At 32.5% G+C, this 19,944-nt stretch overlaps 2 protein-coding genes across 2 annotated transcripts; both read left to right on the top strand.

Moving 5' to 3' along the window:
* The first annotated feature begins 6,135 nt into the window (after positions 1-6,135).
* LOC145572696 (NADPH-dependent aldo-keto reductase, chloroplastic-like) lies at positions 6,136-9,983 on the top strand. The gene is made up of 7 exons (XM_081631669.1): positions 6,136-6,243; positions 8,667-8,717; positions 8,819-8,895; positions 8,983-9,070; positions 9,157-9,432; positions 9,532-9,771; positions 9,853-9,983. Exons 1-7 carry the CDS (start codon positions 6,136-6,138, stop codon positions 9,937-9,939), a joined length of 927 nt encoding a protein of 308 aa, XP_081487795.1. The 3' UTR covers positions 9,940-9,983.
* A 5,114-nt stretch (positions 9,984-15,097) lies between these two features.
* On the top strand, positions 15,098-19,132 carry LOC145572695 (uncharacterized). The gene is made up of 5 exons (XM_081631668.1): positions 15,098-15,723; positions 16,019-16,130; positions 16,369-16,483; positions 17,179-18,087; positions 18,438-19,132. The coding sequence occupies exons 1-5, from the start codon at positions 15,510-15,512 to the stop codon at positions 18,840-18,842; spliced, it is 1,755 nt and encodes a 584-aa protein (XP_081487794.1). The 5' UTR covers positions 15,098-15,509; the 3' UTR covers positions 18,843-19,132.
* Positions 19,133-19,944: the final 812 nt, after the last annotated feature.

Genomic DNA, 19,944 nt, shown 5'->3' with positions numbered 1-19,944 from the left:
TGACCAATAATGGCTATGAATAGTACTACTAAAATAACTTATACTCTAGTAGTATAAAATACATGTATAATAATACATTAAAAATACCACTGTAGCAATAAAAAATCACAAAAAATAAGTGAATTTACTCCTATATGCATCATAAACAAATAGCAGCTATGCGCCTAATTGCACTGCTCATCACCCACCCTTGTGACTCTTTAAACAACAACAACAACAACAACAACAACAAAAAAAAAAAAAAAAAAAAAAAATCTAAAAGGTGGCTAATTGTTGGTAAGATTGATAACCGTGTAAATACTTTACCCCTTGGTAAAAGCTTTTATTAATTTTTGTATGGTTGATTTATTTTATTTATTTATTTATTTATTTATTTCTTCTTTTTTGTAAGTACACTAAGGCTAGCCGGATAGGGAGTCATCTCTCAAAACTCTACCATAACTTGTTTATTTTTAAAAAAAACTCTACCATATCAAAGCAATAAAAAAGAATTTACATCTTGATGGATCTGACAAAAGTAATCTACAACGTAATATTTTGCGCGGTTAGATTCCCAATAAATATGACAAGAAATTTTTTTGGTGATATATACGACTCAACAGACTTTTGATATCGTCCATAAGTAGCTGGATTTTCTACGAACTCCAAATTTGATATTATACTCGTAGTAATCAGTAAACTATTCCAATTAAAGTATAATATAAAAATGTAGGGGTGTCCAGATTAAAACCGAAATCAAATTCAATTCAAACCGAATTAAATATTCGAATTGGATCCGAAATTTAAATCGGGTCGAAAGACTAAATTTTTTTGGGCTCTGATATTGTCAAGGCAAAAAAAAAAACCACTTTCAAGACAAATTATCTACCCGATACCCCTAATATTTGAGAATCTAAATATGTCAAACTTATTAATTCAATAAAATAATTTGTAATAATTTGTTGCCTATAATATTAGTATCCCAATATTTTTTTATTTTATTTTTGGGTAGTCTTATTTATTGGATTCGTTTATATATGTACTATATATATATTTTGGTACAGACATGCAAAATTCTTATTTGTTCCCGTTCATTGTTTGCACTACATGCATGCACATATGCTTTATGTTAATTAATGCATTCTAATAATCAATATAAGGAGAACCAAAATATAATCAAAAGTTGAATTGATGATTGTAATGATGGATATGAACCTAAACTTCCAGTAGCTATGAAAATGGTCCAGCATTTATATAAACAAGCTAAGAGTCACACGCTATGCGTGTATATTATAAGAAGTTAATTATTTTAATTTACTCATAATTTTATAATTTTGTCTCTTTAAATTATTTTGCCTATGTAAAAAGAAATTAATAATTTTTTTGATGATTAAAATCATTGATAAAAAAAGCCATACAACAATTACAAAAGAATTCGAATTTAATAAGTACATGATCAAATAAAAATTTTTTCCATAAAATTAAAATCATCGAATAGATCCTTTGAGAGAGAATTAAATATAATAATAGATTGTTGTGTTATTATTTTGTTGGAATAAAGGAATTCACGGAAAAAAAACAAATATTATTAAAATATATCAGGGGTTCAAATCTTACCATTACAAATTTTGAATTTTTTAAAGTGTTTATCAATTATAGGATAGAAAGAAACAAATCAATCAAATAACATACACGTTATTAAAAAAAAAAATGCTACATTATAAATTTATAAGTATATCCTGTATCATATTGTATACCCTAATTTCTTTGAGCTATTCCAAATAATTTTGACCCCAAATTGTAGATTTAACACTAATTTGAAAAATACATTCAAATTTTGGCTAAATAAAAATAAAATTTAGCAATCTATAGTATATGTAAACTTGCAAAGTCTTTGAATTTGTACTCCATTTTATTTTTTCAAATATTTGTACTACATTTTATTTTTTTAATATTTGTACTCCATTTTATTTTTTAAATATTTGTACTCCATGCTTCTTACCCTAATACGAAATAATTGATTAAAAATTACAAAAACTTCAACTAAATCAATTTTCAGACTTAACATATATAAAAATGACACAAATATAACAATCATGAAGTTTTAAATTTTATAATAAATTAGAAAATATAACAAAGCAAAAGAGTATGTTACATGCATTCAACGGAAAAAAAAAATGGTTTTTAAAAAAAATCTCCATAAATTTTCACAATCATACACCATAACCAAAACTCAATAAATTTTTTTTTTTTTTTTTTGAAAAAAGTAAAAACCTTGAGGAGACATAGTGAGAGACAAAGGGCAGCAAAGAATTCTTCTTAATTAAACTACTTTTTCTAAAAAAAAAATAAATAAATAAAATTTTTTTAAAAAAAAAAAAAAAAAAAAAGAATTTAACTACTCTGTTGTATTATGAATTACACATTAATATTGAAAATCTTCAACAATTCATGGTCGCTGATTATTTATAAACGTCATATTGCCACGGCGTATGGAAGTTATGCAGCCATGGATGATGGCAAAATCAGAACACCTTTAAACAGAGAGAATTTAAACAGAGGAAGAAGATGAAGTGACAAATGAACTGAAACTATAAAAGTAGTTTAGAAAATATATCCAACACAAAAGATAATTGTAACAGTATAATAATGATCAAATTTATTTAATTACTATCATTAATTTAATAAAAAAATTAAAGTACCTTAATTAGCGAGTATGCGACATTGACGATGATGATGAACATTGCATTCTTGCATTTGCATTACATCCTTCATTTGAAGAGTACTTGTGGGCAGTTGTTTATTGGTGTGGGAGGGTTTGGTAAATGATTAACATTAAAAAAAGTGAGCAATTAGGGAAAAAAAAAAAAAAAAAAAATTAAGTTTCGGGGGAGAGCAGTTGTGGTAATTAGAGCAGTTTTTTTTTTTTTTTTTTTTTTTTTTTTTTTTGAAGAATGGTAATTGGAGCAGTTGTGGTAAATGATGAGTGAGAAATGTCAATAAGAAAATTTTCCTGTCAAAAAAAAATTTAAGAGGGGTAATTTTAGAAAGTGAAATTTATCACCCAAAACCCCCTTTCTCTTTATATATTACTATAGATAAATAAAAAAAAATTAAAAAAAAAAAAAAGAAAACAAGAATTGCATTGAATCATTCGATCAACTGAATGAAAAAAAAAAAAAAACCTCAAATATTACATAGCAAAGGTTTAAAAATAGCAGACGTCAAGTAGTCATCATTCTCTGGAGAAATATAGTAGTTAGTCAAATGTTAAGTAAAAAAAAAAAGCTTCATATATCATTAAAAACTAATAATTACAAGAGTATAAAAACCACCTACATGATAAGAAATGGAGAACAATCAATCTAACCAAACAGCAGATATTGCATGCATGTAGTATGTAGTGCAGACAATGAACGGGAACAAATAAGAATTTTGCATATCTTTACCAAAATATATACATATATAAACGAACCCAATAAATAAGACTACCCAAAAATAAAATAAAAAATATTGAAATTATTTTATTGAATTAATAAGTTTGACATATTTAGATTCTCAAATATTACGGATATCGGTTAAATAATTTGCCTTGGAAGTGGCTTTTTTGCCTTGGCAATATCATTTTGAAATTTGAATTTTCGGATTGGATTGAATTAACCTTGCTTGGAACCGAAATACTAAAATAACCGAAATACAAAAGGGTATATTTGTAAATATGGAATGTTCTTATGCAGTGCAGGTTATTGCCTTCTAATGTCAATTGTTCCCACTAACACTAATTTATAATTGATGACTTGTTGAAGTGAAATGTCTATACTCCATCCGGGTTTTAATAAGTAATCCCTCATAATTATTTTTTTTGAAAGAAAATCCCTCATAATTTTAAGTAAATTACAATTATATTTTAGTGGAACGCTAAACATCGCCCTCGAATCTCTAACTAACGCCCACATTTATAACCTAAAATTATATTCTTACCCTTGTTATAAAAAAAATAAATTCCCTCAACTTACCACTTTTCACCGTCCACAAAAAATTTGATAGTAATAATAATAATAATAATAATAATAATAATAATAGCAACAAAACTAACACAATAAGAACAAGTGAACAACTCTATAATACTTCGTAATAAGTAAGGCAAGTCCCCACAGGCCACAGTTGATTCATGCTAACAATAACAACGCCACCAACACCAACAATAATAACAAAAATACGAAGTAATAAAAACAACAACAATGATAACAAAAACAACCATAATAATAGCAACAAAACTAAGAACTATAATAATAATAATAATAATAATAATAATAATAAAAATAATAATAATAATAATAAAAATTATAATCAACAACAACAACAACGCGAAATTTGGATAATGTGGGCTGGTAATGCTTGTTTGAAGAGATTCTTTGAATGTGGATAGGAAAGTGCCAAATTCCAGTAAGATCTTGTGCTTCTTTACAAATTCATTTCGTATTTTTGTATCACAAGAACATTATGCAAATATGAAATCAAAATTGATCGATTCAAACGCCAATTTTTTAGAAACACCATGTCAGAAACGCCTAGATATTTCGAACCACCGCTGGGCGTTTGAATTTTCTGGACGTTTCACCCTAAACGCCCAGAAATTTCGAACGCCCAGCGGTGGTTCGAAATATCTAGGCGTTTTCGCTTTAGATTTCCGAAAAAAAGGCGTTTCAGCCCGTATCAAAAAATTAAAAAAAAATAATAATAATAAATAAAAACCTTGATTTTGGCGACGACGGCCTTCCCCTTATCCCCTCCTCAGCATTTCCGCGCGATAATCAGGTAGATCTAGTAGTAGTGGTGGTAAAGGAGGTGATGGTGGGTGGTAAAATTAAAGGAGGTGGTGAAGGAAAATTGAAACTTCGAGATCTTAATTGCAATGATAAGCTTGAAATATAACTAAAGATAAGCTTGAAATACAATAGTCCCTGCTCTAAACTCTTTACAACAAAAATCTTGTGCCTATTGGAATAAGGATACAACGACCAAAGATCAAACAAAATTCGAATTGATGGTCAAGATGATAAAGTGCAGTGAAATAAATTCACTTATAATGGTGGTGGGTTATAGAGAGAAGGAGTGAGGGTGAGTTAGATATTAATTATTTCTGTTTATATGTGAGGTTAAATTCATAAAATAAACTTTATTTTGCGGACGTTAATTGGAGATTCGAGGGCGGTGTTTCAAAAAATACTCGTAGTAAATTAACTCTAAATTATTTAGTCATTATTCTATCCATACAAGTTAAGAGCCTAGTCCAAATTCAACTTTACATCTTATTTCTAACCCTCAGTATGTATTTGGGCTCAAACAAGTTTTTATTGTTATTTAATTTAAACCCATCACTCTTCTTCTTCTTTCCCCCAACTCACGTACTACATTGTTGTTGCCCCTTGCTTCCCCCATTCACGAACAACACACACACAATAAAAAAAATAAAAAAATAAAAATCGCTGCACCAACTGCTGACCATTGCCGCACCTGCCACCGCAGCCACCATCGCCTAGAACACCGTCGCCCAGCCAGTCGGTCCCCCACTCTCCTCCTCTTCTATCTTTTTCTCTTTTCTTGTTTAACTTCCTTTAAAGCTTCAATTTTTATATGATTTGTTCCATGATTATTATTTATTATGATTTGATATGTATATGGATTGCAAAAGATTGCAAATTTACGAGTTTTATGTTGTTTAAAATATGAAATTGATTTTCAGATTTATTTAATTAAGAATTTAAGGGTTTAAACCTTGATTTTTCATGATTTTAGGGCTTAAAACGTGTTGTTCAAGTTACTTAATTATATTGTGTTTGTATTATGTTAAAATGATATTTTTGGTGATTAAATTCAATTTTCAGATTATAAAAGCATATATTATAGAGTTTAAACAATTCTAAACCATGTTTTTAGAGTTTTATTTACACTACTTGACCATTGATTATTTGATTATTCTTCTTCTAGCAAAAAATATTGCCTGATACGAAGTATAACTTAATTTGGTAAGTCTTCTCTAGAGGAAGGTCGTAATGTAATGGCCTTATATATGCATATGCACCAATAAAAACCGAAATTGTAACGTAGCAGCAAACGATATTGATTGTATCTCAAATTTTTTTAATTTTTAGAATGGAGAGGCAAATACAATGGTTTGAGTTAAACACTGGAGCTAAAATCCCTTCTGTTGGCCTTGGCACATTTAGATGTTCTCCCCAAATTGTTGGTGCTGCCATTAAGGTTCGTTCTCTTTTCTTCCTTCTTTTTCGTTTTCTAACTTTCAATCTCTAAATTTAACTTTTCTATCTATATAATGTTTTGGAATTTGTTTGTTTCTATCTTTTTACGAGTACTTTTATAGTTTTATATGATTGTTGCTCCGTCTACAGCAATTTTTTGGTGCAGCAGGGGTTACCCGAGTTTTTTTGTTAGGGGTTATCTGAGTTTTTCAGTCAGGGGTTACTTGAGTTACTTGGTCAGGGGTTACTTGAGTTACTTGGTCAGGGGTTACTTGAGGGGTTCGGACAGGGGTTACTCGAAGGGTTCACTCGGTTAAGGTTACTCAGTAAGGGGTTACTCAAGTTTCTTAGTCAGGGGTTACTCGAGTTTCTCGGTCAGGCCGCATACAAAAAATTGTGACTCGAGTAACCCCTGACCGAGAAACTCGAGTAACCCCGACAACTCGAGTAACCCCTGACCGAAAAACTCGAGTAACCCCTGACCGAGAAACTCAAGTAACCCCGAAAACTCGAGTAACCCCTAACCGAGAAACTCAAGTAACCCCGGAAAACTCAAGTAACTCCTGACCAAGAAACTCAAGTAACCCCGAAAACTCAAGTAACCCCTGATCGAGAAACTCAAGTAACCCCTACCGCACGGTACAACAGGCCGCATATAAAAATTTGTGTAATTCTAATAGGGAAAATAGGGAAAACATTTTAATAGATCTTTTTTTAAGGCAATGATTTCTCATATGGTTTTAGTAGGCTAGTAGCATCATCTAGGAGCCTTCAAAATTATTAGCGGCTTTTCTAACGTGCGCCCATGGGTACACATTAAAAACACAGATTCCTTATATATAATTTGATATTGAAGAATATTTACAAGTTAATAAAAGGTAATTTTGGAAAATAATAAAGTATTCAATACTTCTTCAGTTCTTCTATTACAAGATTTATTTACCAAATATTTTTCAAATATTAAAATAAGTTAATTTTTTTAAGAAAATTAAAATTAAATATTTAGATGTAGCTTAGTGTACTTGGTATTATACAGAGTAATTAATTTACGTATAGTGTACTTGGTATTACATTTTTCTAAATGAAAGATTGGAAAAAGAAAACTATGTTGTTAGACTTGATATGAAGTACTTAGTAATGTAATAAAGTGTGCTCGGATATTGTGTGAGCTCTAAAACTCTCGTTTCTCGATATACAGCTTTTTTTTTTGAATTGTGATATACAGCTTTTCAATTCACAAATTTAAACCTCAATTCACAATTTTCAACAATCTCCTCAAAGAATACAAAAATCAATTAATCAACAAATTCATTCAATTTCACCAAAAATTGATTTGATTGATTCTAACACAAGTGATAGTAGTGAAGAAATTTGATTCCGTGACTATTGTATTGCAAATCAGAGAATATATGTGCAAATTACAAGCTAGCTTGAAGTTAGGCTAAAATATACTCCGTAGCTAACTAATTGATAACGTATGTATGACAGCTAATGTTGACTAACTAGATTAGCTGAACAGATTGCTAAAACTATGTAAAGCAAGTATATACTAATTAACTAAATTAGATATGTACGGAGTACAATAATTATAGAATAAAATCGCCAAAAACTACTTTTATTGTGTGAGAAGCTATGAATAAAATATTTACAGATATTACCAACTAAGTAGCTCATACATATATTTTTTCAATCTCCACATTTAGGTCCTAAGTAACTCATACAAGTATTAGTTTAGTATACTTGTATCATTTTTTTTTCAATCTTTAATTAAAAATAAAAAATATATTACCAACTACACAAATATATCTATCTGCTTCAAAAAAAAGCAAAAAAAAAAAAAAAAAAAAACTACAAGAATATATACAGCACAGCACGCTGTGCTAGGGGAGGATGAAATTAAGCGGCATTACATTAGGCAACATTTAAGTTGTTTTAAATCGTTATATTAGGAAGTTGACTAAAATAATTGAGAATATTATTTGGAGAAATTTTGGTAAATCATGTCATAGAGAAAAAATAAAGATTTATAATTTTCCAAATGATTTATTAGAACTACTTTTTTTTTTACTCGTAAATATTCTTCAATATCAAATTATTTATGATGGGAATATGTTTTATTAATGTGTGTCCACGGACACATTTTAGAAAAACCGATATACTCCGTATTATATATATCAAAATACAAATAAATATTTAAAGTATAAATGAGATAAAGGTTTTGATTCCGTTCAAAAAAAAAAATAAAAAATAAAGGTTTTGATTGATTACATTGTATAAATATGCTAATGAAGAAAAGGAGAACCACCCAAAATATGCTAATGAATAAAGTTGTGAAAAGTCATTCACGATACCAAATTAAAGCCAAGATGTTTTTCTAACAACTATAGTACAAGCAATTAACTACAAATTTTTATTTTTACACAGTTGGGTTATAGACACATTGATTGTGCTGAAATTTACGGAAATCAAAAAGAGGTAATGATATACTCCATCACTTAAGTTTTTTTTTTTTTTTTTTTTTGATATGTTACTCCAATTGTTCAAGAGTTTATAAAAAAAAATTTGTCGATTACTAGATTGGAGTTGTTTTAAAGGAGCTTTTTGAAAATGGAGCAGTCAAGCGAGATGAGTTATTTATCACCTCCAAACTATGGTGAGTTTTGGAAGTCTACGTCGTTACGTTGTTTAGTCATGCATGTGATCCTTTTTTGTCACTGACATAATTATTCTGATGATATAGGAACTTTGATCATGAGCCGGAAGATGTGCCAAAAGCACTATCAAAAACTTTGAGTGATCTTCAACTTGACTATTTGGATCTATACCTTGTGAGTGTGTTATGTTTTACTCATTCATTTAATATTGAATGAATATACTATATATGTTAGTCTTAATTGCTATCACCACTTTGAAGATCCACTGGCCAGTAAAGGAGAAGAGAGGATTGCATTATACCAACCCAGAGAGATATCTTCCGACGGATATCCCTAGCACATGGAAGGCAATGGAGTCGTTGTATGACTCAGGCAAGGTTCGCGCTATTGGAGTAAGTAATTTTTCTGTCAGGAAATTAGATGATCTTTTCAAAATTGCTCGTATTCCTCCGGCTGTGAACCAAGTAGAATGTCACCCTATGTGGCAACAATCAAAGCTACATGAATTTTGTAGATCAAGGAATGTGCATCTATCTGTAAGTAGTCATCCTTTCGATCAATAAATAAACATGTTGTTGTTTGTTAAAACTTGCGCTTTAATAGAAAGTACTTATATTAAATTTTTCTTTGATTAGGGTTATTCACCATTGGGGTCTAAAGAGAACAAGAAAGATATTCTTGAAAATGAAGTTCTCAACCTGGTTGCACTTGAACTGAACAAGTCTCCTGCACAAGTAGCTCTTCGTTGGGGGCTTGAAATGTCTCATAGTGTATTGCCTAAAACCTCAACTGCAGCAAGATTGAAAGAGAACTTTGAAGTGATGAATTGGTCCATACCTCAAAATTTGCTCAGTAAATTGGCTGATATTAAGCAGGCAAGTATTCTACTGCATTTCATAATCATGTATTAAGCCTACTTCATACATGTTTTGAGTTAAATCTTGGTGTGAATGCAGGAAAAGTTTGATAAAGGTGAGGGAATGGTGTATAAGGCGTCTGCTGGATATAAAACTATTGAAGAACTTTGGGATGAGAAATTTTGAATTTTCCTTTCAGAAGGATAAAAGTTACTAAACTTTATGTGTAGGTGTTTATGAAAAAAAAAATAAAATTACTATAATAATCTTTTCACCATGTTATCGATGTCAAAAATAACCTATAAGGTTCTACAAAACCATGCAATTCGAAATTTCTCTATGATAAACTTAAGTTTTGAACTATTCTCTTGGGTAGCTAAACTATGCCTAGCACCTACCTATGAAAAATCAATTACGGGTACCTGTGCAATTACATCCGAAAATGCTCTTTTTTAGAAGGAAAAAAAAAAAAAAAAAAAAAAAAAAAAAATTAGCTTTCAATTATCACTGGAGGAGAAGGTATTCAACCGAATTTTAATTTGAATTGGATTTTCTGCTTTTGCTTCTGGGTTTTAATATGCTAAGTTAACGGTATAGAATCCAATTCAGGTGTTTGTTTGGTTGGCTCATCTCCAGTTTTTAAGGGTGATGTTGGTTATGCATTGGACTGGTCCTTAACAGAGGCCCAATATTTATGCTACCCAGCATAAAAGTTAAGTTGATCCACTTGATCATAACGTTTTGTGATGGAATCCGTGAGCTGATAGTAGGACTCGAGTTAACTATTAATCTGAATGATTTTTTTTTTTCTAACATGTATGGACCATTGTTAAATTAAGATTACGTTAAATTCACTTGAAATGAAATATACGAGTAGCTTCTTTGTGATATTGTGATATGAGTTTTATTGGCATTCTAACACATTGTTAAATCTAATCTTTGTGTTCGACTAATTTATATTTGCGGCTTTCCGGCTTATACTTCATATAAAGTACAATACTATATAGGAAGAACAATAAAAAAAAAAAGGGGAAAATTTACAACAAAGGTCTCAACTATGGACGGATTTCTTTAAAAGGTCTCACCTTTTAAATAACCAAGGGCAGTCCCAACTATTGTACATATTTTTTTCATTACCTGCTAAATCGGTTAAATGAACCACGTAGCACTGTTTCGTTGGTTATATATATATTTTTTTTTTGCTGCTCCTCCTCTCTAAGCTTTCCAACCAACACCGCTAGAACAACACCGTCTAACCTACCCCAACTTCGAAAGCACCAACCCAGGCCAACCCCACAAATCCACCAACCTACCCACACGAGCCTCACCACAAAACCACCAATTGACGACGCACACCACGAAGACATGAAACCACCACCGTACCGTCTAGCCCACCCTCATCCCAAAACGACCACCGACTAACCCACCCACACTACCGTAAATCCCACCAATATACTACGCCAATTATGCAAAAATCAAAAGCTCTAGCTATCCAAAATCAGGGATAATACTAGCAGCTTTGGAGGAGAATTGCGGTCTTGGCAATTGGGCTTTACGGTGAGTGAGCTTGAGGGATTAGGGTGAGATGGATCAAGGCCGAGAATCACCGCCATTTTAGCGTGCTATAACTGAGTCAACTCAGATTTCATAAGAGGAGGAGATAAATGGAGGTAGAAGAAGAATGATGGTGGTGACGATTGAGGCGGTGGATTGTTGGTTAAAGTGTAAATATGGAGAGTGGAGACTAGGAGGAGTTGTGGTGGTTAATGGTTATGCCGTGGAAGGAGAGACATTGAGAGTAAATTATTGTAATTAAAAAATATTACCGGTTTAACGGGTAACAAGTTATATAAGACTGTTTTTAGAAGAAATTGTTATAGTTGGGGCTGCCCTTAGTTATGTGAAAGGTGAGACCTTTTAAAGAAAATCGTTCATAGTTGAAACCTTTGTTGTTAATTTTTCCTAAAAAAAAAAAAAAAAGGTGCTTCTCTTTTCTTTTAAAGTCATATTTAAATAAGTGCTCCAATTATGTGAGTTTATACAATTATCACATGCGAGTTTATTTTCTTGCATTGCTTGCGGATATTATCTTAATGAAAAAAAATACTCCGTAAGAGAAATGACAATTAACTTAATCCCAATTGACTTTATTATGATAGAACTTGTTAAATCTTGTACAACTTTATTTCTAAACAACACATGTGAGCATCTCATATTGAAAAATATATATATATATATATATATATATATATATATATATATATATATATATATATATATATATATATATATATATATATATAATATATATATATAATCACTTTATAAGGCTAAAGGTTATTCTCTTATTGTCAAATGTTTTTGGGATAGAACTTTTATGTGGAAAATAGTATTGATTGAAAAACCAATCTTAATGCATGTTCCAACTATCAATTTAAACGCTTTTAATTGAGTTAGATTTCTAATATGGCCCATATTACATCCGTGTTCCATATCCAAAAGATTAAATATGAGGGACATAATATAGTATAAAATTCATTTTGCGACACCTTATCAACTTAAATTTTTAATTGAGTTAATAGTGCAACACTTTGATCCTAAGAACTTGTGTTATACTCCAATTTTACATCCCAAATACAAGTAGTTAATTGATGAATTGCATCTGTGATGGTAATGTGGGGACAACTAATTTTTTTTTTTTTTTGATTATTATAATGAAGACAGTAAGAAGGGACAATAAAAATAAAAAAGATGAAGAAAGGACACAAAATGCACATGCAGTGTCTAAAATCCCAACATCCTGGGTTCCTACAAAGCTAACGCATCTAGGATCTATACTAGTAATACTACCTTGTACTGTTTCAACTCTAGTGATTACTTTTAGACTTAATATTAAAATCATCATTAGTTTACTAATCAACATCAACTCATCTGTTTAATTATTTGAATGTGCAATTACCGATGATATAACGTACTCCAGGGGATTCATTCCTAAAATCACGTGCCCCATTTCCTTTAATTTATCAACTCCATTTTCCAACTTCTACCGTTTTCTCTACGGCTACTCTCATTATTGCATCATATTCTTTATTTTCTTTAACTACACACCCACCCCTTTTTAGATTTTAATTATCACAAAGCATATCTTATATGGGAGTACAAAATTACAACCTACCTGTAAAAAAAAAAAGTGTTGAATCTGTTAACTTTCTCTTAATAATTGTTAATAGGGTCTTGTTGACTAATTAAGGATTTTAGGAGCGACGCACCCTACTTATAAACACTCTTGCCTTTAGGATTTAAGCTAGTCACTAGTACTAAGCTAATCAGTTTTATCCTTAAAATTGATAGAACTCTCCTCTAGCTTAGCTAACTCATTATTAGTGTGAATCTGTGTTCTTATGTGTTGATCTCATTTATTTTTATTTTTATTTTTTTATGTCCATCATCGTAACACAATGTTTCTGCGGGCATTATTAAATTATAATAGACTAACCTATCCACTAAACTACTTAATTAATCTTTCATAAAATTCATGATCAAATGCATGTTGTACGTTGTTTACCTTATCTTTAATTTCCTCCATTTTTTTTATTAGATGCATCACTTTTTAAATATGAAAATTTCAATTTAAAAGCATCACTTTCCCGTTTAGTTAATAAATTATCTTTATCTCTCTCCTATCACATGAATTCTCTTTATTTTTTCTTTCTATCTCTCTCTACTCCAAAAATTATTGCCTAAGAGTCCACAATCACAAAGTGATGCAACTAAAAAGAACGAAGGAAATATTGTTTTCTCTTTTCTATAATAAGAATGTAGGAAATAAGAGAGACAAACGTGCATAAATAAACTTCTACCTAATAAACACATACCACAAAGATAAGTTGAGATGGAACATGAATTTTACTTTGAAACGAAATAGTACTAGGAGCCTAGGACTTTAGGAGTTACTTGGTTGTATGATTGTATCATTCATAAATAGACCACGTATCATTCATAAATAGACCACGTACAAGTGTGTCATTTTCTTCAATTACCTTTATAAGTATTCAATTCGTTATCGGAGTAATAATTTGTAATTACTATAAGTAGAAAAAAAGGTATATATAGAGTAATATGGAGGTGTTATGACCTAGCTAGCTATGTGCAACTAACACATGGTAAAGTGATTGAACGTGATACTTTGACAATGAGTAATCACTTCACCTCCTTGTTAAAATTATTAGGTTGGGTGTATAGTTTCTCCTAATAATGGCAATGAAAAGAAATCGTAACAATTTTCAATAATTATTGCCTTTAATTTGCATGAAAGAGACATATTATCTTTAATTTCTTTGAGAATTACTTTAAATAATACTCGTAGGAATATATTTTATTTTTAGGAAGGATGTAGAGTATTTCTCCTGTATGTGGTTGAATATACATGAGATTTGTAATTAAAGATTATTTTTACAATTTGGCTATAATAATATGTTCTTTAATTTCCTTTTTGTTTTACTTGACCTATTTGATTAATCATGCTGGTCAATGCATAAATCCTACCACCAATATATTTAATTCTTAATAAATAGAAATTATAACAAATAGATTTTATGTTTGGGTTTATTGAATAAGATCCCACGTGACTAAAGACCATAGCAAGTATAATACAAGTAATTTATATGGCTATGAGAACATGCATGATAGCTTTGACTTCATTTTTATAAATTTCCATAAAGTACATCTACCATGTATCAAATATTTAAGAGACAATTGACACTAAAGTAAATAATATCAACCATTACACAATCAAAGAACAAATAATTAGTTTATCTATCAGCGAATCAAAATACAGTTCACTGTGTATATTAGATTATCATACTGCACTACTTTAATTTCATAATTTGTCATTTTGTCATATGTCATATTGTATGTTTCATCCAAATAATATATCAGTATTTCTAAAAGCCATTTGATGAACAAACATTAATGTAAAACAGTCTTTCAATTATAAGATTATTTTTATTGTGAATCATGCAGGCAAGTGATCATATCCTAAGTTATCTCTTCTTTTGGTTTAAACCACCTACAAGATGAATAGATGATCTTATATAATGGTAAGACCATCTAATCTAAAATTTTTCTGTCTCAAAATAGGTCTAATGCCTTTTTTTTTTCACCCATCCCATATTAATTTAAACACTTAATATTTGGAAAAAAAAAAAAAAAAAAAAAAAAAAAAAAACCAATGAGTTAAACCTCTTAATTTATCCCATATGTTTTGTTTGTTACATATAATAGCTGTACAGTTTTGCACGTCCTTCTTTTTTTTTCCCTCCTAATTTGTTGGTGCTAAAAAGAAATGATGCAACTATTCCGAAACCGAAGCGGTTTGATAGAGGGTCAAGTTACAAAAAAGATGAGCACCGTCAGGTCGGTCCTCCTGGGCGGGGTCCTTAACAATAGATTAGAAGCTAGAACTTTAGAAGCTTAGAAGTTAGAACTAAACTCCCTCGAAAACCCCTTTTTTAATTGGACCTTTTTCCGTTTATTTGTTAATTTAAAAAATAAAAAAATCTCTGCGCCAGGAATTTGTTTCTCCTCTCTCAGAATTCAGATCCATTTTCATTTTTCTCACTCTATATTATTTTTCTCTCTCTCCATCATATCATATGACGTAAATTCAAAGTAGCAACTGTTTTCCTCCTTTCCTCATCTACCCATATCCATTTACACAACCAACTTGTTTTATTATTCATTCAACCCAACCAACCATGAATCGCAGCTTCAGAGATTACAATTCCTCCTCCACCGTCGTCGGTGCCGCCAGAATTTACCCGGCTGCTCCGTCGCAGCAACAGCCGCAAAACCACCATCGTAGAGGCAACAGCTTCACCGGCGTCTCCAGAAATGCCGATGAAACTCTCGATCTCTTCTCTCGCTCTCGCCGCAGTGTCTCCCTTAGTACTCCCTCCGACGAATCCCAAGGTTTTTATTTTTTTTTTATTTTTATCATTTAATACGGTATTCATATTCGCGGTCACGAATCATTTTGAGACAGAGGCTTTGTAGTTGTCGTAATTTGTCGGTTAATCTGAAACGGATCCATCATATCTCTCCAAAACTAGTGATGGTCCCTGTTTCCGTATCCTAATTCTCAACAGTGACGTCTTAGTAGTTACTTATTATTTATTTATTTATTTATAAAAAAAAAAAAAAAAAAAAAAAAGTGGAGGAATTAGATTGATTGATTGATTGATTGAATATGGTTGGTTGGTTGCAGTGTCAATGAGATTGGGGAGGATAACAACGGTTGGATCAGTGACAATGGCAGCAAGGAGTGGATTGGATGATCTTCTGGCTTCTGCTGATGGCGGGAAGCATGATTATGATTGGTTTACATCTTCACTCACTCACTCACTCAATTTCATCTCTTTATTCATTGGTACTTTTTAGTTTTCCAATTAATTAATTATCTCATACACATTAGTCTGATTTAAAATCCTTTGTAGCTGATTAGCTTTAGATCACATAAGCATTGGTAGGATGGATGTTTTGATTTTTGTGATTTGGGTATAGTTGCTTCTATGAATGAATGCTTGATTTACTGGCACTATATCGCGATTCGTGTAGGCTTTTGACGCCTCCAGAAACTCCACTTTGTGCATCATCAGAGAGGACTGATTTTCAACCAACTCCAAGAAACAGATCTGCTACTAGATCCACTTCCACGACTAAACCGTCCAGGGTATGTCGGTTTTGTCTTCCCATCGCATGTCACTGTTTTCAGTTGTGTTGTATCACTAAAATGAATTCTAGGTGGAACTTATTACTTTGTTCTTTTGTGGTTAAATTCTATGGTAATGATAATATTGTGTCCCTAATTAATAGGCCAACTTTCCATTTCATTTCACCCAAAATGAAATACTATACTAGAAAGACAACATTCAAGTAAAACTTTTAGTTAATCAACATGTTTGTGGCTTTTTGTTACATTTTATTACAAACCTAATTCAGTTGCATTTTGGGTCTCACTTGTGTACGTAATGGTAATAAATCATCTAACCTGATGTACCTCATGCTTGCCCACTGAAAACTTCAACAACTCTAGATGTTAGAATCACACCTTGAAATCATGTATTGCCTACCAATGGCAGTTTCAATTTGCAAATGACTGCGAAATGAGCTATAATTTCCTTCACATTGACGATGGTTGAAGAGTGTTGCAGTATAGGCTTATGTATAAGTAGCAGAAGCTCGATACATCTATCTGGAAGAGGCAATATATTATTCTTGCTTGTGGAAGTTAATTATATGGCTTTAAGTAGATTCTTGTGCAGAATCCTTGTAGACCAGTATGATTTTATGGTATTAAGTCGATTATAATGCTCACAGATTTGTATTTGGATAAACTGTCTAACTTTGTTCATATGACTGTATCAGCTTTCTACTGCGCAATTGGATAGCAGCCATTCCTCCAGACCAGCAAGAAGCAGCTCAGTGACACGCTCTTCTATATCTTCTACTCTTAACAACACTTATTCTTCAAATAGATCCTCCTCGATTCTGAATACAAGTTCAGCCTCTGTTTCATCTTACATAAGACCATCCTCCCCCATCAACCGTACATCATCTACTGCAAGACCTACCACTCCTTCCACGCGAACGACACCCTCACGATCTTCTACTCCTTCAAGACCCCGTTCATCGTCCAATATCTCTTCTGGCGACAGAACACGCCAATCACAAAACTCAAGGCCCTCTACTCCTAGTTCTAGATCGCAGGTCCCTGCTACTTCCAGTATTCCTGTCACTCGATCAAACTCTCGCCCATCAACTCCAACTCGTCGAAGTCCATCATCCAACTCCTTAGCAGCTCCCAGCCTCTCTGTTTCAACAGGGCGTATAATGTCTAATGGACGCAACCAGACATCAACATCCCGTCCTAGCTCCCCTAGTCCTAGGGTTCGATCACAGCAGCCAGTTATTCCCCCTGATTTCCCACTTGATACACCTCCTAATCTAAGAACATCATTGACAGATAGACCTATTTCTGCTGGGAGGTCAAGACCAGGTGCAGGTTTGACATCAAAGGTAAATACGGAGACTCCAAGCTCTGTTAATAGGCCAAGGAGACCATCTTCTCCGGTTAGTAGGGGTAGGTCTGTAGAACCACCTGGAAGGGGCCATCTTCACTCTAATGGCCACAATACTGATGTATCTGAATCCCGTAAATCAGCTTATGTTTCTGATTCAATGAGGAAACCTGTCAAGGCATCCACAACCATGGAGAATGGTGGTATGGGAAGGACCATATCAAAGAAGTCAATTGACATGGCTATCAGACATATGGTACGCTTATTATTCTGCTGTGTTACTTGTTTCTGTACTTGTAATCAGTAACTTGTGCCTTACAGTCTTCATATTACCTCTGATATGTTTATATCTCGCTTGAATTTATGTCTCAATCGTATATTATGCTCTCACTTCGTTCTCTTTAATATGGTGGACTGTCTGCAACAAATGACAATTGATTTCATCTTTATTGTTGGAAAGAATTAGTCCCCTTGTATGTGTGCTTTCTGTCTTTCATTCTTTGACATGCTTTGTGGTACTAGCTGGAATTCCCACTCGGAAAATGGAATATCTGTGTACAATTGGTTTTGAAAAACTCCTTGCTTTGCTTTGTACTGCTTATGTAGGATATTAGAAATGGTTCAGGGAGCATGCGCCCACTTCCAAGTACCTCCTTGTTCCCTCAAAGCATCCGGTCTGCTCCATCCAAAATCCAAACCGGTCACGGGTCTGGCAGTCCAACATCTGTCAACAGTAATGGAAGTCCATCACTTAGCAGTAATGGATCTATTCTAGAGAATGGTACACATGCTAATGGGTTGCTTGAGAACGGGAAGAAAGAAGAAAATGGCAGGTTGTTTGGGAGATTGACTGGAGCAGACATGTACGAGAGCACCCGATATGATGCAATCCTACTAAAAGAGGATCTGAAGAACACTACTTGGCTGCATAGCGTGGATGATATGTCTGATCAGTGTTCCATTTTTGAAAATGGGTTTGAGCCTCTGCCAGAACCATTTGGCCTCTCATGATTGGTTCCTCGTTTCGGTATTTTACATATATCCGATCTTTCAAATTGATTATATCAAAAGTTATCTGATTATCTCTGCGTGATCGAATGTCTCATTTTTGCTTGGAGAAGAGCTGAATGTTTATTGATTGATTGTTTTGCAAAGAAATGTCTAGGTTTCCCATGTTCCCGAGTCCTGATGTAATTGATAAGTACATTATAACTTAATGCCCTGGATACTCCAGGCAATAGTCATATAGTTCTGTACATTTGATTCATTTCGCAATGATATATATTGATGATTATGTGTTATCATTTTAATCATTATCAAATCTAGCAGTACTAGCACTTGGTACTTTTCATATACAGGTATATAGATTTTGCACACACACAGACAGAAGACAGAGCTTTTGGGAAGTACTCTTATATGCCTGTGAGGCTTAGACTTTGGAGAGTCCTTTTGTTATGCTATAGTCTGAAGAGAGATCTCAGAGTCTCAGACCAGTATCTGCTTAGGCAAATAGTATTCTAGATGATTAGATAGACTGTCTGGCTTCCTTTTCACTCGATAAACTATTCGAGTGACATGAGCTTCTGTTATGACTTAGAACAAGTACATTTTGACAAAGCTCTTTTGGATAGTGGCTCTGAAAGAGAGAATTCTGATAGCCAGCCTCAGTGGAGCAGAGTAAGAATTCTTCTGATAAGAATGTTAGATCTGGGAATTTTGGATTTACTCAATTATTTTTTGCTGCAAAAGATATCTGTGGGGAAACTTCCAAGCTAGATCTGAGAATAGTCAGGTCAATTGTGATAGGCATGTGGCTGGCCTTTGAACTTTGCTGTCAGTCGCAGTTGCAGCACATGATGCGTGCATCAGGTTTAGAGCCCACGCACAAGCACATGTCCATGTGATCTCACTAGTTAAAATAAACACAAGGGCTCACCCTTAACATCATTTGGTTTCCTGATTTTGAGGATCCACGTACACTCCACACCTCTTCATCTAACTTCTTTGTGTTTTTTATGCTGTATCTCTACTTTTAGCCTAGCATACTTTTCATGCTTAGCGATACATCTTCGGTCTATCACACAAAGATAGTATCGAGTTTAAATGGTTTCAC

The sequence above is a fragment of the Chenopodium album genome, chromosome 12, assembly GCF_948465745.1.
Source record: "Chenopodium album chromosome 12, dcCheAlbu1.1, whole genome shotgun sequence".
Taxonomy (NCBI): Eukaryota; Viridiplantae; Streptophyta; class Magnoliopsida; order Caryophyllales; family Amaranthaceae; genus Chenopodium; species Chenopodium album.
Note: the sequence above shows the minus strand (reverse complement) of the source record. Positions and strands in the feature narration are given on the sequence as shown.